Source organism: Pectinophora gossypiella, chromosome 27 (genome assembly GCF_024362695.1).
Source record: "Pectinophora gossypiella chromosome 27, ilPecGoss1.1, whole genome shotgun sequence".
Lineage (NCBI taxonomy): Eukaryota > Metazoa > Arthropoda > Insecta > Lepidoptera > Gelechiidae > Pectinophora > Pectinophora gossypiella.
The window spans coordinates 5,630,007-5,653,055 of NC_065430.1; the positions used below are offsets into that span (position 1 = coordinate 5,630,007).

Below are 23,049 nucleotides of genomic sequence, written 5' to 3' on the forward strand. Positions count from 1 at the left end.
CGAAGCGGTAAGCTAATCTGATTATCCATAGATACAAGTTGTAGATATACATCATTGTCTGTTTTATATTTTGTTACACGAGCAGAACGCGAAATAAATGCAAAATAATACTAGAATACTTTACCAATTTAATTCGATCCATCCGCTTCAAAAATACTAAATATATTTTTTGTTTACTTGTGCATTGACATTGACACGTGTAAAAATAAAAATGTACAGTCATGAGCAATGTAATGGACCCACTTTAGGACTCTGTCGCACTCTGTCTATTTGACATTTAGTGAGACTTACCTACAGTTCAATTTGTCAAAAAAGTTAATGTGACATGGTACCAAAGTGTATAACTACATACCTATTATAGCTCGTAACCATACCTACTTCCCCAAAAATCATTATTATATTTAGCTTATGTTATGCCTCTGGTCTCTCGATTTGGAGGTCCCGAGTTTGATTTCCGGCGAGGACCACAAAAAACACTTTTGAGGACCAGGAACTTGCAGGCTGATCAGCATAAGATGATCCGTGCTTCTTCTATCATGTGGGTTGTGAGGTGGATTACCAACCCCATCAACGGGTGTCAGGGTTACAATTGAGCCACCAAAGGCCTCTGACATGGCTCATGTAATGACTACTTACATGAGTAAGCAGTAACCGGGACTAACAGCTTAACGTGCCTTACGAAGCACGGATCATCTTACTTTCGGACAATCATGTGATCAGCCTGTAATGTCCTAATCAAACTAGGGATCACAAAGTCATTTTTGTGATATGTCCCCACGGGGATTTGAACCCAGGACCTCCGGTTCGTGAGCCCAACGCTCAAACCACTGGAGGCTCGTGCTTTGGAGGGCGTTAAGCCCCGGCTACTATTTACTTAATTAAGTATGTAGTTACACGAGCCATGTCAGGGGCTTTTAGTGGCTCAATAGTAATCTTGACACCAGGATTGATGGGGTTGGTCATCCACCTCGGTAAATGAGGTCGGTGATTGATCTCACAACTCACACTAGAACCATTCAACCCTCACTTCCACGTGTCCCTTGGTTTAACCAGTGTCATATGAATCGGCAGGACTTAGTCCTCACGTTTCGACTGCGTTCCGGCCACATTCCATTGAATAGCTTCGATTACATGATGCACAAAGTTATTTCTCCTAATTGCAGTTTATGTGGAATGATCGAAGATGTATACCATGTGACAATGGAGTGCGCGCGGAGCGGGTCGAGGGTGGCGATGCAACTTGGTCTCAGAAATAATTATAATATTGGTATAGTAAACGGCATTCTGGCTGACCCGGACTCTGGAACAGCCAGAATGTTGTATGAATTAGTTAAAATAAACATTACGAACAGAAATAATTATTGATAATAGGTATTTTTAAACTACAATTATCTTTTTCGTAAAAGTTAGATTAATCGATTTTATTTAGTATAAATATAATTCAGTTGTTTAAGTTTAATATAGGTATATAGTATTAGAGAGACACGATGAGGGTGGCTTTAAAAAAACCCTCTATAAATAAAACATGATTTAAAAAAAAACTCACACTAGAGAAGAAGAATATATATATTATATATATATTGCTTTATCTTGTTACCATAGATATAGTTTATCGTTTTTGTAGGGGCCTAGCATCGAAAACGATAAACTACTTTTCTATCTAGGTACTTATTTACGTTTTGTGCGACGGGCTGATAATGTATTATCTAAAAAGCAGTACTCACCTATTGCAATTTGCGCATATAGAAGTATGAATTGGGAAAAGCAGGCAAGGAGCGGATTACGATTTCATACTAAATGCCACACTTTTTTTTTGTTTTCCCCGAAGGGCAAGGCAAAAGGAACTATGCCCAATGTCTTATGATTTTTTTCTTTCTTGATGATGATTAATGAAATGACGAAAGGTGATGACGATGAATGATGAAACCTAAGCCCCCACCCTCGGAGCAGACTCCTACTCCGAACCCCAAACGAATTAACTCAAAAGTCCGCATAAACTTTCGAGTTATAAAGCGGCTTGTTGGCTCGAAGCGAAAATAGATAGGTACACTTTGTTTATTGAATTTTCCAATGTAATAACACTATCGCGAATGTTTTTCGCCTAACTTAATGCGATCATTAACCATAAAACACCACTTCGTATTAATTAGATAGATAGATAGATAAAATACTTTATTGAGCACAATAGACACAAAATACAGAATTAATTAAATAATTAATTAATTATTTAGATTATTCAATGAAGAAAGCAAAGTTAACTGTCCCATTCCCGCCAAAAAGCCGAAATTCCGCGCTTCTGCCGCCCATGTGTCACTGCGTTCCTAAAAAAACACCCAATAAAAAATAAAACTAATTTTAGCGCGCATTTTGTAACGTTTTGAAGACCGTCTTTTGGAACGTGGCTTGAAACCTAAAAAGTAAACTAGACCTTGTGCCTCATAGAATAAGTTATAAAATGAGATTTCTTTGTATTTTGGTAAAAAGCCTGACCTTGCTAAGTATCGCCTATTATTTTTTTATTTGTTTTCCTTCAAACTTAAATTTGAACGCGCGTTTTTATCTTTTACAGTTCGTCTGTGTGTACTTTTGTACAGTCATAGATTAATAATGGTGCGTTTACTTCAAGCTACACTTGTCTCTTGTGAGGAGCTCGGTGGCGCAGCGGTAAAAGCGCTCGGTCTGCGATTGTTGAAGTTAAGCAACTGTCGCAAAGGTCGGTCATAGGATGGGTGACCACAAAAAAGAAAAAGTTCGTGCTTCGGAGACACGTTATGCCGTTGGTCCCGGCTGCATTAGCAGTCGTTAATAACCACCAATCCGCACTGGGCCGGCGTGGTGGTTTAAGGCCCGATCTCCCTATCCATCCATAGGGAAGGCCCGTGCCCCAGCAGTGGGGACGTTAATGGGCTGGTGATGATGATGATGACGCTTGTCTCTATCTTTTCCGCCGAAAAGGAAAGGGACGGGTAATCGACTACAGATATGTTATGGAACACACGTCTATTTTAGGCAGAATCTTAAAACAATCCATTCAAAAAGTTAATTAAAAACTTAGTACCGTCGGCTAGTTATCAAAAAATTACTTCTTATGAAAAGTAATGATAAAATTGCAGCCTAATCACATAAAATATACAATGCCGGTAAAGTGGTTATAGAATTTGAGAAGCAGTAGAGCTGTCGTAGTTATCTGTTTGAAGGAGTAGTAAAAGAGAGTGGGGTTGAACTGACGACAGTGGACTAGAGGCCTGTTGTCTTAAACGTTGTACCGGATGAGAGCCTTCAGCGCTCCCCATTTGTCCGGCCAAATAGTTAATGCCATCTGCGGCAAATCTACAATAAGTCACGTCTAAAAAAAACGTCTTTCCAACCGCATTTTTCTATTCCGTGGTCTTATAAGCAAGTATTCAGTATTTTTGTGTTTGAAGAAGCGCCCATGTAGGTAGGGTAGTTATTTTGAAAGGCGACTGTACGAGAAATCGATCGACAGATACACGTGTCCTAAAGTCTACTGAGATCGGAAAAACAAAATTATTTTCGTCAGTCTATTTGAATGAGGAAAAACTACAGAACAGGCTTCACCTAGGCTATGGAAAGTACCTATCGTAAATATTAATTGGTTTTCCATTCTCCCTACGACCCTAGCCATGGCAGCCAATGAGCTCGCGACACCAAACAATTCAGGACCCCGATACCGACCCCGCCGGCGTGGTCGACGACTTCCCTCAATCAGCGCTTATCGCTATTGACCCACTAGGGTCGATTAATTCTTCTAAATATTCTTCCTCTCAGACGACGCCCTGAGCCGAGGTTCGCGCCCAACTGGGCACCCTCAGGCCTGTTGTCTTAAACGTTGTACTGGGTGAGAGCCTTCAGCGCTCCCCATTTGTCCGGCCAAGTAGTTAATGCCACCGGCGGCAAACCTACAATAAGTCACGTCAAAAAAAAAGGTTAAATTAGGTAGGTATTATAATTGGCAGCCCTCAGACGTCACACACACAGTAGCGCGTGTACGATAATGTCAATGTGTAGTGTCTGTGTAAAACGAGGTTGTTTGTATGAAGTTTCCGGGGTGTGCCCACGTGATGGTGGGGAGCTGTATCGCCGTCTATAATGGTCGAGCCCACCTTCCAACTCGCGACGGGAATACCAGCCCAATACAGATTAAGTCACATACCTCAGAAACGCATTTCTGTAACTTTTCCTCATGATGTTTTCCTTCACCACTGAGTGCGTGATAGATCTATCGCGATCACTCTGCAATGTCCTAACCATACTACATACATACATAAACGGCCTATATACGTCCCACTGCTGGGCACAGGCCTCCCCTCAACCAACCGGAGGGGGTACGGAGCATACTCCACCACGCTGCTCCAATGCGGGTTGGTGGAGGTGTTTTTACGGCTAATAACCGGGACCAACGGCTTAACGTGCCCTCCGAAGCACGGAACCATCTTACTTTTTCGGACAATCAGGTGATTCAAGCCTGAAAAGTCCTTACCAAACAAAGGACAGTCTCACAAAGTGATTTCGACAATGTCACCATCGGGAATCGAACCCGGAGGTCCAGATCGTGAGCCTAACGCTCTAACCACTAGACCACGGAGGCTGTTAACCATACTAGGGATCACATAGAATTATACCAGAACACTGGTATAGTAGCTGTCTTCTGCGACGCCGGCAGTTTGCATAGTGTGACCGTGCGAGGCGAGTCGAGATACTGTCATACGTGTACAGCCATGAGCAATATAATGTACCCGCTTTAGGACTCTGTCGCACCAACATATTTGACATTTAGTGAGACATACAGTTCAATTTGTCAAAAAAGTTAATGTGACATGGTACTGTAACATGATTTGTCCGGCCAAGTGGTGAATGCCATGCAAATCTACAATAAGTCACAAAAAAAAAATAGTAAGAGAGAATTGAATATATTTTTACAATTTTTTTTTTTTTGCTGAATTGGAGATTGAATATATTTTTACTATTGTTATTCTAATCTTTGACATTATTATTATTGACTTATTACTACTTTGTTGACGTTGCTTTGTTTAATATGTATTAATATTTTATGTGTTTCCGATTTATTTTAATGCATTTTATTATTATTGATATTTTTTATAAGCATCTAAAAAGACATTTTTGTGTTAAATATTTGTATGCCGACCAGGCTGGACATGTTGAAACTCAAAATATAAATTGTAAGATCATTGTTATGTTACACATGTTTCACAAATAAATGATTATGATTATGAAAAGATGCATAATTCTCGAGGCGATTCTCACACTGCCCCGCATCATGCTGCATGCTGCGTCTCGACGCACCCACGCGCGGGAGTGCAGATCTGCATCATCGTGCGGGTTTTTCACGCACTCACGCGCGTAGGGGCGTTTTGTAGATTGACGCACGGCGATTCTCATTTCATTCAAAGCCGTTCCTAAATCACGCGCGGCACTGCGGGATTCGGTGTGCCATACCTTGCGTCTCGTCCCGCACCTACGCGCGAGGGTTTGTTTCTCCGCTTGTACGCGCGTGATCCGCATGAACGCGCGTAGATGCATTTTCTGTGTTATACTGTGCGTGTTTTCTATACAAACGGACAAACGGACAGGGACCGCTCTAAAGAAAGATGCAGGATCTGGCAGGAACGGGTACACCTCCCAAAACCTTTTGTTTCGCCGTCCGAGAGACCTCCGCCAGGTTGATTTGCCTTGGCTTAACTGGAAGTCTCTAAATAGACTTCGGACTCAGGTGGGCCGAAGTAAGGACAATTTGTTCAGGTGGGGTTTCTCGGATGGCTCGGCCTTAAAGTGCAAGTGCGGCACTGTTCCCCAAACGATGGAACATCTTACATCGTGTCCTGCGTGCCCGAACACCTGTACGCAGGAGGATCTGATGAGCGCTGCAGATAGCGCCATACTTGTTGCCAAGTTTTGGGCCGATACAATTTAGTTTGCCATCGACACGATAAGAAGAAGATACAAACGCAGATACTTACAAGCAACGGAAGGACACGCATCCACGCGCTACGCTGCACCATGCGGGGTAGTGTGAGAATCACCTTAAAAGCACGAAATTGGATCGCGCCCCGCGCACGCCCAGCGCTTATTACTCCGAATAAATTACCATACAAACTTGTTCCGTGGCTAAAAATAGTCACAAACATACTACCTTTCTAATTTTGGACCTCTCACGTCACAGAACGGTACAAAAATACTTGAATCACTAAGGTTGAATAAAAAACGGTTGCAAATTAAAACAGGTTTTTGTACGGCAGTTTCGGTTTTATAGGGGCCCGTGGCTAATAGCCGAAAATCTTTTTTGCTGAACCAACACATACATATATCTAATAGTAATTTGTAAGTAGGAGCGCAATGAATGTATCAAATTATTTTGAAAAAAATAATTTAACAATTATCATCATCATCAGCCCATTAACGTCCCCACGGCTGGGGCACGGGCCTTCCCTATGGATGGATAGGGAGATCGGGCCTTTAACCATCACGCGGGCCCTGTGCGGATTGATGGTTATTAACGACTGCTAATGCAGCCGGGACCAACGGCTTAACGTGCCTTCCGAAGCACGGAGGAGCTCGAGATATTATTATTCACAATGATGTTTGCAAGAATAATACGTAATAAAGACTGCTGTGATTGCTTGTGCTGTCAACAAAAACCAGGCCTGGTTAAAAGAGTGAAGAAGCTGATCACGTAAGTGTTTCCCTTTTTCTTTGAGCTGGGCTATTTTCAGGGTATGGAGACAGCACAAGTGGTTGGGATTCTTCCTTTCCACCTTTTTTCTTTTTTTGCATGAATGTGTATCAAACACATAAGATGGTCCTAAAACTTTTTTTTTGTGGTCACCCATCCAGTGACCGGCCTTTGCGAAAGTTGCTTAACTTCAACAATCGCAGACCGAGCGCATTAACCGCTGCGCCACCGAGCTATTAGAACATACAAACTCAAGCTTTTATTACATTTTCTTGATTAAAATTCATAATAAGTTTAGATTTAGTGAGACGTAATTTGCAACTATAACTGCAACTATTATCTATAACTGTACCTAAATTTATGCACAATCTTTATATCTTTAGAAAAAGGAAATGGTTTTTTTGTTTCTACTAAATCACTATAATCGCTAATCGCTATGTTATGGGCGACTGATCCCTTATCACCATAAGGTTCATCATATCCAGCCTACGACATCGTATCAACATTGGCTGCAAGTTGTCTTTGATTACTTGTGGCTCTGCCCACCCCATTAGGGATTACGGGCGTGAGTTTATGTATGTACTAAATCACTCTTTATTCAGTAATCATAATTGCATAATTTATCTTGGACCTAGGACTTTTGATAGGTACGGAACCCCAAAAGTATATTCCACTAAAATTGCACCTACTTAATTATTATAATCATAAAACATGGAATGGAAATTAAGAACTCTAGATCGATGCAAACTCCAATAACACTGCATAGTTGATGTCGATGATAGTGCGATCATGGTATTTAATAAGAAAACCAGGTACTTATGCTCAAAAGTGACAGCTAACATTTCAAGGTTAGCCCAGCTGACGTCCCACTCTGCGTTCCCATTTCGTAAAAAATAAATTACTCACAACGTATATTTAAGTACTTAAATTTGCAAGGAAATTTCGACCTTTTAGTAAAAGATTTGGGTGAATATCAAAATGTGCCAAGTTTGGTGGCGAGCTTTATAAAAATGAAAATAAAAAAAAACATTTATTTTCAGACTACAGTCCATAGATATGTTAGTATGACTAACTTACATGCTACGTTATGTTATCATATTATGTTTTCGTGAAAAACTAGATCTATCCTTTATCATGTCGGAACCCAATTTTTCACGAAAACATAATAAGTATGTAAGTTCGCCACCAAACTTAGCACATTTTGATATTCACCCATTTACCTACAGTTTTAATGATCTTTATATATGTGACAAGGAATAGTAATTAAATACATTAGTCAGTAATTCTCAAAATTTTCAATAATAAAATATATTTATTTCCTTGGAGTGTTGGAGATACCAATTTAATCAGAATCAAAATCATTTATTCAACGTAATTATCATGGATAAACTTGTTGAAGGTCAATGTAACATTTTTGAATTTACGTCATTTCGCAAGGTGTTATGGCTGAGGAGAAGAAATGACAAGAAACTGCAACAGCAACACATCTTTTAAAAACCAATGAGGATATACATTACAAGTTATTTAATAACTAGAGGAACACATTCAATACCAGACATTTTTATCATTTAGGTAGTCATTAATCTTATAATAAGCTTTTTTACATAAAGTAAGCTTCACGTGAGCTTTAAATTTATTTTCTGACAAAAAAATATTATCTGGTATTTTATTGTAAAAACGTATTCATAACCCCAAAAAAGATGAATTTAATTTACTTAATCTAGAATTTTGAATAGCAATTTTATGTAATGGTAACAAGGTTACGTCATCAAAAAGGGCTAGCAATGGCGGTTTGTCCTAAGATTGGGTATAAGTACCTTATACCAATGGGTGCGACTGTAGATGTAAATCAAATTTTTAAACCCCAAAATATAAATCGTTTTAATCCGTTGAAAACTCGCCTACAACAATTAAAGAACTGTGTTTTAAATATCATTATGGGCAATTTTGGGTCACTTAACGTCATGTTTCTTATTATTTTATAGAATATCAATAGAAAGTGGCCCCGATTCCTGCAGACACCGCCTAATTTTATTTTAAGTTATATCCGTCATTTTCATATCCGTCGAAAAGGAAAGGGACGGATGATTCACAGCTCTTAATTTTAGGAAGAATGAGTAAATTAATGTGTCGGGTTAGTGACTGACGTAAAATTTTTAGACGGTTGGTTTAGATTTGTGCTTAAAATTGACGTGTGTTCCATAAATTTTATGCTTGTCGATTACCCGTCCCTTTCCTTTTCGGCGGATAAGAAAATGACAGATATAACTTAAAATAAAATTAGATGGTATTTACAGGAATTAGCACCAGTACTTACCTATAAAACTAAACACGCTAAGTATATTATTATCAATAACAGTATACTTATTACACATTCAAAAATTATTTACACAGTTTAAAGGTACTCCTTTATATTCCTACCTCGGTAAAATCAAGAAAATGTAGTTGTAATTAAGAAAAACATAGTCATCAACAGCAGCCGTTTTAAACGGAAATAAATGGTTGATTTCGTTTTTAAACGGTTTTTTTTCGTTTTAAACGGATTGGTTTAGATGGTTTTAAACCGACCTTACTTTTATAGTAGTGACTGAAGAAATATAACCATTACTAAATTAAGCCTAGTTTTCGAAATAGGTAATTTCGATTTAAATAGTCTAATCCGACAAAAAGTGGCCCTGAGATCGAACCTCGGAACTTTCCACGTTGCGTCATGAATCAGTTGTTTTTTCGACGACCTTTTTCGAGATTTTTTCGAGTTGTTTGGTTGCTGTCAAGCGGAATATATTTGACTGGCGCGATTTGAACTGCGGCGATATCAATGCGCGGCCCGCATTCTAAAATTATCAAAATTATACTTAATAATATCGTAAGGAAAACTTTTTGATTTGGAGTTAATGTCAAGTGGAATTTTCCGTCGCAAAAGTAAGGAACTGACACTGACTATAATTAAAATAACACAAATAATTTCATGAATTTTCCGACAGGAAATTCCACTTGATATCAACTTACAATCATGGCCTGAACCATCCCCCTCAGTATTCGTTACGGTGTCACTTAACACTCATATCTGTGTGTACTTGTACGGGGTGTAAGTGACATCATAATAAATACAGAGAGGGATGATTCAGCTCGTGATTCCGAGTTAATATCAAGATAAATTTTCCATCGCAAAAGTCTTATCTTATCTTATCTAGCCTAAAGTGTCCCACTGCTGGGCAAAGGCCTCCCTCCATCGCAAAAGTATAAAATTTAAAATAAGTAATTTTAAAAACTAAAAAAAAACATTAATTTTGCGACGGAAATTTCCACTTGATATTACTCAGAATCATGGTCTGAATCTTCCCCCTAAGTATTCGTTACGATGCACTAACACTCTGTATTAAAAGCCATGGTAACCCAGTTCGAAAAACGCTTGCCTAATCCAATGATGTTCGAAATTGTTTTCGAATTCATATTCGAATTTTAAATTATTATCACGCACTCAGTGGTGAAGGAAAACATCGTGAGGAAAAATTACAGAAATGCGTTTCTGAAGTATGTGACTTAATCTATATCGGGCTGGTATTCCCTTCGCGAGTTGGAAGGTTGGCTTGACCATTATAGACGGCGATACAGCTCCCCACCATCACGTGGGCACACCACGGAAACTTCATACAAACAACCTCGTTTTACACAGACACTACACATTGACATTATCGTACACGCGCATCTGTGTGTGTGACGTCTGAGGGCTGCCAATTATAATACCTACGTACCTAATTTAACCGTCATTACTTACTTAAGTAGGTACTTACGAAAGAAGCTTTTATTTTAGTATTTAAATACCACACCAATCACAAACAAAAGTTTTTGAGCAATGAAGGTTCACAGTAAATAAATATGCTTTACACTTGACTTAAAAAAACATTCACATTATTTTTACATTAAGCACTCTTCTTCTTCTTATCGTGTGGGTTGTGAGGTGGAATACCAGCCTCATCAACACTGGTGTCAGGGTTATGATTGAGCCGCCAAAGGCCCCTGGCGTGGCACACAACAAAGCACTAACCCCAAACACTATGCACTTAGCCTAGGTTTAATTTTATTGCAAATGATTAGCATGTTTGTTGAAAAATCACCAGGGAAAAACAAATTAAATATTTAGGCGCCACGCAGGCGCGGACTATTACTGTGACATACTCAAATCAGACGAAAGAACGTCGGCGTCCAATTTCAAAATTCGAACATATAAACCCACCCCACTACCGGCTTTATGGCGGGAACGGGACAGTTACTTTGCTTTCTTCATTGAATAATCTAAAGAATTAATACGAAGTGGTGTTTTGTGGTTAATGATCGCATTAAGTTAGTCGGAAGACATTCGCGACAGTCTTATTATATCGGAGTAGGTATTCAATAAACAAAGTGTATCTGCCTATTTTCGCTTCGTGCCTGGAATCCGCTTCATAACTCAAAAGTTTATGCGGACTTTTGAGTTAATTCGTTTGGGGTTCGGAGTACGAGTCTACTCCGAGGGTGGGGGCTTAGGTTTCATCATCATCACCTTTCATCATTTAATTAATCATCAAGAAAAAAATACGTAAGACGTGGCTGTATGGGCATAGTTCCCTTTGCCTTACCCTTCGGGGAAAACCAAAACAAAAAACCACCCCACTACCCAAAAACAATGTTTTTAATTTACTTTGCAAGGAATTTATGTACTTTTAGTAAAAGATTTACATACTTACATACACACAGTTTTAATGATTTTTAGTCAGTAATTTACTGTATTAATAAAATTTACGTCCAGGGAACGTTGGAGTTACCAATTTAATGGTAACACAGTGGTAACGCTTACGTCATCGAAGGGCTAGCAATGGCGGCTTGTCACAGAATTGACTTGAATATTATAGGCTTCTTATACCATGCATCTGACTACGTAATTGGGTATAAATCAGGCACGTCTCAAAGTGGAGTTTGCTTTCAGACGTCAGATTATTTCGATTGACCCGTACCTCGTAGCAACAAACGTGCCAAATGATAACAAAATCACAAAAATCTGCGCTTATCGAAAAAGTACATTATTTATCATTAAGATAATAATATTACACGGAATATTATATTATCTTTGATTTATATTTCTTTATCTCAACGTAGTTTGCAATAATCCCAGCAATTTCTTTTGGACTTAACTTTTATCTTTACCACTGAGAGTTGAGTTTCCGCATCCACTTTTTGGGTCAATGCTAATTCCGGTACACGCCACCTAAATTTATTTTAAGTTCATCATCATCAAATTAAGAGCGACGCTCTTGTCTGTGCAGCATTTTACATGCTACTTTTTTAGAGAAAAATAGGGCAGTGGTTTCCCTCTTGCCTTCCGCCGCAAGAAACCCCGCCCGCGCCTTGCTTTTCTATTTTAAGTTATACCTGTCATTTTCTTATCCGAAAAGGAAAGGGACGGGTAATCGATAGGCATAAAATTCATGGAACACACGTCATATTTATGCAGAAATGTAAATAAGCGCTTCCGAAATTTTATATTGGAAGTTGTTAGCACACGTCAAACGGATTGCATATGAGCGAAATGTTTATTTGATTCGCCCGGGTTATTTCATTTTAAAATTGACAGTAGTCAATCATCCGTCACTTTCCTTTTCGGCGAACAAGGAAATGACAGGTACAACTTAAAATAAAATTAAACAAATAAATAATGTAATACTTTTATTATTTTTAATAATATATGATTTTTATGCACAAATATATAAATAAAATATGATAATATGTTTCGGCTTATATAATAAAATATTTATAAAACAATTCAAAATCAACAATTTTCTTTATCATAAATTTAGCTTACGATACAGTTTGCTGGTGTTTGCTGGTTAGAAGCTTTACAGAAGTTAGCTAATTAACAGAAGCTTGTTGCAGTAGTGAGCTGACGGTATGTTGCTAAAGTTAGCTGATGGAATGTTGCTGAATTTACCTGACGGTAAGTTGCAAAAGTTAGCTGACGGTATGATGCTAAAGTTAGCTGACGGTATGTTGCAGAAGTTAGCTGACGGAGCGTTGCTCGGATTGCAGTTAGCTGACGAAGAATTCGTTGGAGCGTTGGTTTTGGTTGTGGCGCCACTTGCACGCCCAGTTCCAACAGGACATGCCAGCCCACGGTTCGTCAGTGTAGAACACTTGGCCATTTTGGTACATCTGTAATTTAATAAGAAATTATAACAGTAATCCTGTGTCTGTAAATAAAAACGGCCTCTGTGGTCCAGTGGTTGAGCTTTGGACTCATGGTCCTTGGTTCGAATCCGAGTGGGGACATACCACAAAAAAATCACTTTGTGATCCCTAGTTTTGTTAAGACATTACAGGCTGATCACCCGATTGTCCGAAAGTAAGATGTTCCGTGCTGCGGAAGTCACATTAAGCCGTTGGTCCCGGTTACTGCTTTCTGATGTGAGTGCATAGTCGTTACACGGGGCATGTCAGGGGCCTTTTGCGGCTCGATAATAACCCTGACACCAGGGTTGATGAGGTTACTCCACCTCACAACCACACGATAGAAGAATACCCCGCACTTGTCATAAGTATTAAAAGGAAGCCACTGACAATGCCGTAAGCATGGCCAATTATTGGTCAGCAAAAATTTAGTATCGATCGCCATCGACTCGCAAAGAAGAAGAAATACTAACGAAAGACAGGTCGGAGCTCTTGTAGGTGACACCATCGTATCCAAACCGCAGCATGAAGTTCATGGAGAATATGGAGAATATGCAGCGGATGTCCGTGGTGGCCGGGATGAAGTAGCGATATGGGCCGCACCAGTACGACACCTTGGGCTCGTACTCCACCGACTCAGGGAACTCCTCGCGGGGGTTGATCCTGGTGGAGAAGGTTAAAAAAATATCATTACAAAAGAAATCACAGACCACATTTATTTTTCACCAGCTTTCAGCTTTCCACTAATCATCATATTACCAAATACTACGTATAGAACGGCAACCCTCCGCTCCCCACCAGCGGCTGAGCTGGGTTTACCTCACCCCCGCTCGGTCTTACTATTTGCACTTGAATAACTTTAAAAATACATTAGTATTATAATTAAATTGGTAGTACAACAGGCGGCCTTATTGCTAAGGTAGCAATCTCTTCCAGGCAACCTTTAGGTATAGGATATGAATTTAATGAAAAATGTAGCGGGATAGACAGTGCAAAAAAAATAAATAAAATAATAATAATATATTAAAAACAACATCAACATCATCTCCTTACCATTATTTAATTTTTCATACGATTCGCTTACCACCTGAAGTCGTGGGGTAATTTATTTTTACGAAATGGCAACGCAATGTGGGATGACGTCAGCTGGGCTAACCTTGAAATGTTAGCTGTCACTTTTGAGTATACCTGGTTTTGTCGTACCTTTAGTCTTTAGGGCGTCAAACGTCTCAGGCTACTAACTTGTATATGCATTGAGCGTCGCTCCAGTTATCGTCCGAGTGACAGTAGAGGCCCTGGCTGGGGTCCTTGGCCTGGAATTGCTCGGCGTGGGGCCCCACGTACGTGGTCTCCGAATGGCGGTGGTAGAACCCGATGAACGCGAACGCACCTGGACAGAACGTTTTAGGGTAGTGCTTCAAATACCGGAAGCCAATATAAGGAGAATAAATTCAAATTCAAAATTCAAAAATATCTTTATTCAGTTGGTAACATAGTTACACTTTGAATCGTCAATTTTTACATAACGAACGTCTCATCCGCCTAAAACTACTGCAGCTTCTCACAACCTGTATAGCCGGGGAAAAGAAGCTGCAAGAAAAACCTCGGCACAGGGCCCTAGACGTTCTTTAAAAAAATAAACATAAAATATTGGTATACAATTGAGTAATTTAGCTGCCTAATATCAGTTCTCAGACAGTTAATCCCATGCATTCATATCTTAATGACTAACTTTATAATAACCCTTTTTGTAAAAATAAAAACTAGAAGCTCAAATGTAGGTGGCAGCACTGTTGAGCGTTCCTAAATTTTGACAGTTCTCCATACTGTCCAGCTAACTTCGTGATAAATTGCTACAAAATGTGTAGCAACGTGGAGTGTATCCTGTCTGAAGAATGAGTTACGAACAAGAAAAGCCACTTGGAAAAAGGCAGTTTTGATTGAAAATAAGTTTTGTTCTTTTCGATCTTTAGGGAATAAATATAACACTATGATTTTGCAGTTAAACGCTGCGCAAAGGGTTGTAGTGTAAAAATATAACCAAAACAATTATGTTTGTTTACTCAAATAGTAAGGGGAAATGTCAAAACTTAAGAACACTCAACAGTAGCGACACCTGCTGGGAGAAGTAGGCAGTTTTTATCGTCATTAAAATGCTTTATATGCAGTAAGTAGTAGTGAGTTTGATACTGCCAACATACCTTATAGAAACTATTTTACAGTTTTAACGAGTGTTTTTGTAAAAACATTGTTTACAAGTAAATATACATACATACGTAAACTCACGCCCGTAATCCCTAATGGGGTGGGCAGAGCCACAAGTAATCAAAGACAACTTGCAGCCACTGTTGATACGATGTCGTAAGCTGGATATGATGAACCGTATTGTGATAAGGGATCAGCCTATCGCCCATAAAATAGTCCATCATGTTAGAGGACACAATCCCTCTGTCGGTTTTTACGACATGCCCGGGAAGACAAACAGCTGAACGTGCAAGTAAATAAAAGTTTTGTTTAATGCTATTGACGACGTGGCTTACCTCTGAATGTGTAACAGTGTGGCTTTCTCTCGCTGGAGAGTATCATCTGAGCGTCTTCCTGGTTGTGCGCAGACGCAATGTAATACGACGTGCCCAGACATTTGAATTCTAGAACCAAATAATAAAATAACATAAGCTGACGACTGTATCCCTATTGGGGTAGTCAGAGGTACGATAAGGTGCAAAAGTCCAATCAGTTTCTTGCAAAGCAATAAATTAACTGGTTGCACTTAAGACCTCCTGGTTACATGTCGTTTCTGTAATAGACCAAAAACACCTACAAAAAACGTCATCATCAGCCCATTAACGTCCCCACTGCTGGGGCACGGGCCTTCCCTATGGATGGATAGGGAGATCGGGCCTTAAACCATCACGCGGGCCCAGTGCGGATTGATGGTTATTAACGACTGCTAATGCAGCCGGGACCAACGGCTTAACGTGCCTTCCGAAGCACGGAGGAGTTCAAGATGATTTTTTTTGTGGTCACCAATCCTATGACAGGCCTTTGCGAAAGTTGCTTAACTTCAACAATCGCAGACCGAGCGCGTTTACCGCTGCGCCACCGAGCTCCTCAATTACCTATTTAAACATAATCATTCCAAAATACAATGTAATGGCAGAAGCACATATAAAAATAATAGTTACTTGATATTTATGTACTTATAAGTAGAATTACGACGCTGCCTAATAATAACAGGTGGAAGATGTGTTGTGCCTAGGTGTAATAACAAGGGTCATCATTTATACCCAAAAACGAAGATAAAAGAAGCATAATGTCTGTTATCCATGAAATTAGAAGGTTAAACGTAGGCAAATCTGTACAGCTTCATACATTTTTGGGGAACCTAGCCTGGAAAGTCCTCCATTGGATCTTACCTGGGCTAGTATACAGTCCAAAGGGGATCTTGGCTTGGGTGCTCTTGATCTTGGCTTCCGAGGTGTCCATCTTCTTATTCAACTTCAGCAGCACCATGGACATGAGGGCCATGTCGGTGGCGAACAGGAGCCGCTTCAGGTCTTTCACGTGGTCTTCTACGAAGAGGAATAGCTTCTTCTCAGCGCTTTCTAGGATTTCCTTGCGTTCTGTCTGTATGTGATGATAACAGATGTAAAACAAACCGTACTATTTACTAAAGTGATTATGTGGTTGTTTCATGAGCCACGCAAAATAGACGCTTGGGCGTCGAGTTGCAAAAAACGGACCGCGAATACCAATACATGAGCCATGTCAGGGTACAGGGTACATGACGAAAAACCGAAGAATACGGCTTTTGCTGAACTAAAGTTTCCCTTCGACAGGATTGGTCTTTGGATCCCTAAGACGGGTTTTCGAAGTGGATCCACCTGATTTTTTTCATGCCAATTTTAGCCTTAACAGTCTTACGTTAAAAACTACGTAGGATTTAGATATTTAGTCAGGTTTGGTATCATTTTCGATTCAATAGCCGTACAATTTTCCTTCGAGGCCTTTGAAATGTAGTGTTGGAGAGGAAGGAAAGGATAAGTTGGACTGAAAGAGTAACTAATGAGGAAGTGCTAGTAAGAGTAAGGGAAAAGAGGAAAATATTGAGAGTTATTGATGAGACATGGACAGAAGATGGACACTTAATAAGACACGACTGATGAAGGGGAAGACCAAGAAGACCTTACACGGAATACATTAAAGAGAAGGTGAACGTCGTGTCGTATCAGGAAGTAAATATCAGTCATTTGATAGACAAGAGTGGAGAATGCTTCACCGACAAGAGCGTGGCTCTTAAATTAGTGATGATGAGCAAATTCTAAAACCTACATACCTACAATTTATTTCTGAATAAGTATGTTTTAAATACAAACTCACTGGATTATGGGGCTCCTTCATCCGTCCATTCATGTAGGAGTAGTATTCTTGAAGTTTCTCAAACTTGTCGTCCGCGTAACTATGTTTGGGATCTATGTCTTTAATACCGGGCATGTTGTAAGGTTTCTGAAAATATGAAAATGCATGAAAATAAGAAAATCTCCCATTATTATATTATTGGGTTTTGAATGTTACTAATTATATAACTTACTGTTTCCACCGTAGGGAAGGAGAGGCGAGCAAGCTGAAAGAAGATTACTTTTCATTAGAATTGCATCAGAATATTTCTTACGCTATATTTACCAGACAAGGCCCCGATTCCTGCAGACACCACCTAATTTTATTTTAAGTTTTTCTTATCCGCCGAAAAGGAAAGGGACGGATGATTGACAAATGTTAATTTTAAAATGAATGAATAACCCGGGCGAATGAAATTGGCATCTCGCTGGTATGCAACCCATTTTATTTTTTTTACTTAATTCCTGCCTAAAATTGACATATGTCCCATAAATTTTATGCCTGTCGATTGCCGTTCATTTTCGACGGTTAAGGAAATGACGGGTATAACTTAAAATAAAATTAGGCGGTGTCTGCAGGACTCGGGGCCAATTGTCTGACTAATTGAAGCATTTTAAATGAGATACATTTGTAATAAGAGAAATATATCAACTCACCAGTTGAAATGAAGACACATCGCCATTGTTTGCCGTTGTTAAACTTACTGATATTGTAAGCTAGAAAATTTAAAAATTTGATAATATCGACATTAAAATAACTAATTGAATGAATGTGGAAGAAGCAAGAGAAGTATGTCGGGATCGAAGCAAATTGAATTCTATAGTCTCTGCTTACCCCGGTGGGAAATAGGCGTGAGTTCATGTACCTATGTGTAAAATACCAACCTCCGTTTACAGTACTTCCGTTGGTCCCGGTTACTACTTACTAGTGTTAGTAAGTAATCCTTACATGAGTCATGTCAGGACCTTCGACGACTCAATCAAAACGCTAACACCAGGGTCGATGAGGTTTTAACTTACTCAACAATCCACACGATGGTAGACATACGTTTATAAAACTATATACAGATCCTGAGTTGATAGCAAGAGGAATTTACCGTCGCAAAAGTATGAAACTGAAAATAATTTTGAAAAACACTAACATAAATTTTTCGACGGGAAATTCCACCTGACATCAACACAGAATCATGGTCTGAATTATCCCTCAAAGTTTTCTTTACGATGTCACTAACACTATATTGAGACTCTTCCTGCCGTTACTAATTGTAAGTCCTTAATAATCCAAATAAAAAAAAAGAATTATCAAAATCGGTTCATATACGACGAAGATATGCCCGAACAAACATAAAAAAAAAAAAAAAAAAAAAAAAAAAAAATATACGGTCGAATTGAGAACCTCCTCCTTTTTTGAAGTCGGTAAAAAATAGATAATAAAGTGGTGTGTAAGGATTTCAGGTTTGTAATTGGAATTATGTAGTCTCTGCCGACCCCAAAGGACAATAGGATTGATCTAATGTATGTAAAACAGGTGGGTACTTACAAGACATACTCCTAAAATACTTTTTTTATCACCCATTGGACAATATTTGACCAAAACCAATTCGCGACTGTGATGTATACAGCTACAAACAAATATAAACTTTATTTACCTAATTGGAAAATATAATTTGATAAAAAACTTCCTCACTAATTGATTGTTATAGGGTTCGTTAAAAAAGCGTTCAGCTGCTATAGGTATCTTCACGCTGGGTTATTTGTGGAGTTGGCAATCGAGTCTACTTCTTACATAACACTTCGAAATAACACTACGTACCTATAGAGCGCAAACTCTCCGCTCCCCACCAGCGGGAAAGCTAGGTTTACCTCACCCCCTCGGTCTTACTTTAGTCTTCAATCGTATGGCGTCATACGTCACACACACAGATGCGGGTGTACGATAACGTCAATGTGTAGTGTCTGTGTAAAACGAGTTATTTTGTATGAAGTGTCCGGGGTGTGCTTATAGTAAAGCCTCATGAGCGCCATTTTGAATACTCAAAAATAAAACAAAAATTATTATTTTACTAATAAATATTTCATAGATTTTAGCATTTTTTTTACATCGCAACAACATAACATTTACACATTAAAATGTATTTTAATCTATATTTTAGACTGTTTCTATACTTTCGCAAAGTCACTTCCATCCTGACGTCATTAGTTGCCTCATCTTAGCTGACGAGAGACATCCAATAGCTCACAGAAATTTAAAACGTTTTATTTAATTTAGTTTTATTAGCTGTTCGTTCGTTGCTCATATTTGTTGTGTCAGCTAATAGCAACTTGACGTCAGTTAACAGCAACAGCAGTTAGCTAACAGAAGCTGAAGTTAGGTAGTAACTTCGCGAAATATATCTCAATATTGGCCAGGTACAAAGGCACCGCAGTCAGTTACAATGGTGCTGATTCTACACACCATTTAATTTTATTTTAAGTTTTACCTGTCATATTATTATCCGAAAAGGAAAGAGACGGGTAATCGACAGGCATAAAATTTATGAAACACACGTCAGTTTTAGAAAGATAAACAACCCTCTCAAAATTTTACATAGGCCAATAACCCGACAGAATTAAGTCGACAGTACACGTCAAACGGGTTGCATATCAGCGTGATGACTATTTGATTAATTCGGGTTATTCATTCATTAAAATTAACATCTGCCAATCATCCGTTCCTTTCCTTTTCGGCGGAAAAGAAAATGACAGGTATAACTTAAAATAAAATTAGGAGGTGTCTACGGGAATCGGGGCCAATATTTCTTTATTTATAATGAACACAGGTCGTTAATTTACTTTTAAGTCTTTCCGTTTTTGTTTGAAATTATAAAATACTTCACCTCAAAAAATTCAATGTTACCATTTCGGAATACATGCCTTTTATTAGTGGTGTACAATAGTCAAATCAGTTGCTTTTTACTAAACGTCAAAACACGTAATCACTACGGAATTTGTATGAAAAAGCAACCGATGACGTCATAGAAAAACGTGACAAAATGGATGAAGAATTTGCTATCTCCAGTCGGGATTGCATTCTCTAGTTGCAACACTCTCTGTCATATGACAATTGTATCGTCACTCATTGGTGCAAATTCGGGCAACCGTCAACTTAAAACTTAATTTGACATGATCGCAAGTAACCGGGTGCTCCTTTTTAATATGGGGAATTTCGCCAAGTCGCAGAAAACCTATCTCCGTGGAGAATAAAATAAAATTGCAGTGGATGTGTCATGTTCCCCCCCCTGGACCCGCCTATGAAAGTAGCTGCCTCCCTTTCTTGCACTTATTGTAAGTGAAGGACGGTATTACTTTAGGAGCTTCTTCTAATATGGGGGGGGGGGGGGCGGGCGGGGTTGTTTGGGCCAAGTGACAGACAACCTATCTCTCTATAGTCGAGAATTAAATAAAATTGCAGTGAATGTCCCCATGTTCCCCCTGGACCCGCCTATGAAAGTAGCTGCCTCCCTTTCTTACACTTATAGTGAGTGAAGGACGGTATTACTTTAGGAGCTGTCAAGCTAAATTTAGATTAAGTTAGTCCGCCCAAAGAGACACCATTAGTCAGTATTATCATCGTATTTGTCAATGATTATCGATTCCGATATCAGTATTTTATTACAAGTCAAAACTAGCGCACGATTGACTGGCATTTTAATAATGTATTTTATTAGTCTTCTAACGTCAGTGAGAGATTTCCACGCTACGTTCCTCAAAATCAATGTAGATGGCGCTGTACAGATTTTTTCTTCATTTAATCTTCTAATTTAATGGTTAACAGATATTATGTTTTACTTTTAACCTTCTAATTTCATGGATAAAAGACATATTCATCTTTTATCTTTGTTTTTCGGTATCAATGATGACCCTTTTTATTAGAATAGAATAGAATAGAATAACTTTATTCCCAAAACAGTGAAGGTTACAAAAGCATTTACATAAATTAAGTTTAACAATTTGTGACTAGTAGCTAACACTGCCCAGGGAAATGGGACTGACTCAGCATATTGTTGCTAAGAGTATGGTACGAGTGCCCCACTCTCACCAACACTGATATTCTGCCAGTACCCATATTACGCTTATAATTAGTAATAAATGAATTGAACGTGCCAACAAAAAACCGTGCCGTGAATTGTTTATTGTAATATATATTACACCCAAGCACAATTACATCTTCCACCCATTTATTATTCTGATCAAAATAAAGAGAAGCAATACATGTAGCAACGTAATTCTATACATAATGTGATCCAAATATCAAGCAACAATTTTTTTTATATAATATGCTTCTGCCGTTACGTTATATTTTGTAGAAAATGGATAATTAACACGATAAAGCTGTACAACTCCATCTATATTGTTTTTGGTGAACAAACCCTGGAAAGTCTCTTCTTAAATGTTACTTCTACCTTCAAAGTTTAAATATTTCAGCTATATTGCACACGACAAGTTATCTACAATATTCACTATTAAAATACAAGAATAACAACTATTATTTTATTACAAAAAAAAAAAACGCATCCAAATACGATATTTATAACGTAATAATTTGCATAAAAACGTCATCGTATTGATTTAGAAGTTGGTATCTTTTAAGAATATACACAAAAATAGTAATAGTAATAATTATTATTAATTAAAAGCTCGGGCATATGGAGTCCCGGAACTTTGGAAAGGGCTTATTACACCCATGGTATAAGAAAACCAGGTTTGCTCAAAAGTGACAGCTAACATTTTAAGGTTAGCCCAGCTGACGTCATTAAACCCTGCGTTGCCATTTCGTAAAAATAAATTACCCACGACTATTTTTTTTAATTTACTTTGCAAGAAAATTTTGAACTTTTAGTAAAAGATTTACTTGCAGTTTTAATGATTGTTATATATGTGACAAGTAATAGTAATTAAATACATTAGTCAGTAATTCACTTAATTGTCATTAATAATATTTACGTCTTTGGAATGTTGAGATACCAATTTAATGGTAACACTTACGTCATCAATGGGCTAGCAATGGCGGCTTGTCATAGGATTGAGCATACCTGGTCTTCTTATATTATAGGTGTAATAATCCCTGAAGGCATGCGTGGGGCCGAAGCCAACACGTAGAGGGTTGAAACATTATAATCTAAAGGTGATAAGTATTGTAATTATTATTATTAGTTATTAGTAACTACAACATTCCTACTATCACCTTCAGATTAAAATGTTTTAAGGGGCCTCTACATGTTGGCTTCGGCTCCACACACGCACGTTAAATAGTATTCATTATTATTACTATTAATAACAGTACCAGAATTTCAGCTGGCAATAAACTTGCTAACAAGCAACATTTGGTCTAATGCTTTTGAGAGACAGAGAGAGAGAAAATGTTTATTCAACAAATTGTGACACATTACATACAAAGTGTTACAAACAGAGTAAAAACAACAAAATAAATATTTATGTCCTCCAGCATAATATATATTTTACTTTTTTATGTATTTTTTTTTTATCTGTTTTTTAAATTTTATTATTTAGTTATCTACTAAACGATTACGTTGTCCTACTTTGCAAATGTTGTGTGCACCTATAATTGGCTTATGTAACAGTCTAATTCCTGATGTAACTTTTATTTTATTTAATGTTTTATTATATAAGCTGTTGGTGTACCTTTTTTTTATAAATAAATAAATATCATAAAACAATTTTTAAAACTCAGTACATAAT

At 38.2% G+C, this 23,049-nt stretch overlaps 2 protein-coding genes across 2 annotated transcripts in view; both read right to left on the bottom strand.

The window, feature by feature from the left end:
- Positions 1 to 295: 295 nt before the first annotated feature.
- The window catches only part of LOC126378958 (uncharacterized), a 170,779-nt gene continuing 148,025 nt past the window's right edge, over positions 296 to 23,049 (bottom strand). The window contains exon 2 of the transcript XR_007568207.1: positions 296 to 344. The gene's annotated coding sequence lies outside the window, so the exon portion shown is untranslated. The remainder of the gene's footprint in view (positions 345 to 23,049) is intronic.
- Positions 12,453 to 18,184, bottom strand: LOC126378962 (uncharacterized). The gene is made up of 8 exons (XM_050027515.1): positions 17,968 to 18,184; positions 17,505 to 17,537; positions 17,294 to 17,419; positions 16,330 to 16,540; positions 15,454 to 15,561; positions 14,156 to 14,303; positions 13,387 to 13,576; positions 12,453 to 12,898 (listed from the first exon to the last, which is right to left on the bottom strand). Exons 3-8 carry the CDS (start codon positions 17,405 to 17,407, stop codon positions 12,776 to 12,778), a joined length of 894 nt encoding a protein of 297 aa, XP_049883472.1. The 5' UTR covers positions 17,408 to 17,419; positions 17,505 to 17,537; positions 17,968 to 18,184; the 3' UTR covers positions 12,453 to 12,775.

Coding starts and splice junctions, on each gene's coding strand:
- LOC126378962 (XM_050027515.1), bottom strand. CDS start 17,407: ATGCCCGGTATTAAAGACATAGATCCCAAACATAGTTACGCGGACGAC. Junction 16,541..17,293: donor TGAAGGAGCCCCATAATCCA/GTGAGTTTGTAT, acceptor CATCACATACAG/ACAGAACGCAAGGAAATCCT. Junction 12,899..13,386: donor AGAGCTCCGACCTGTCTTTC/GTTAGTATTTCT, acceptor ATTAAATTACAG/ATGTACCAAAATGGCCAAGT.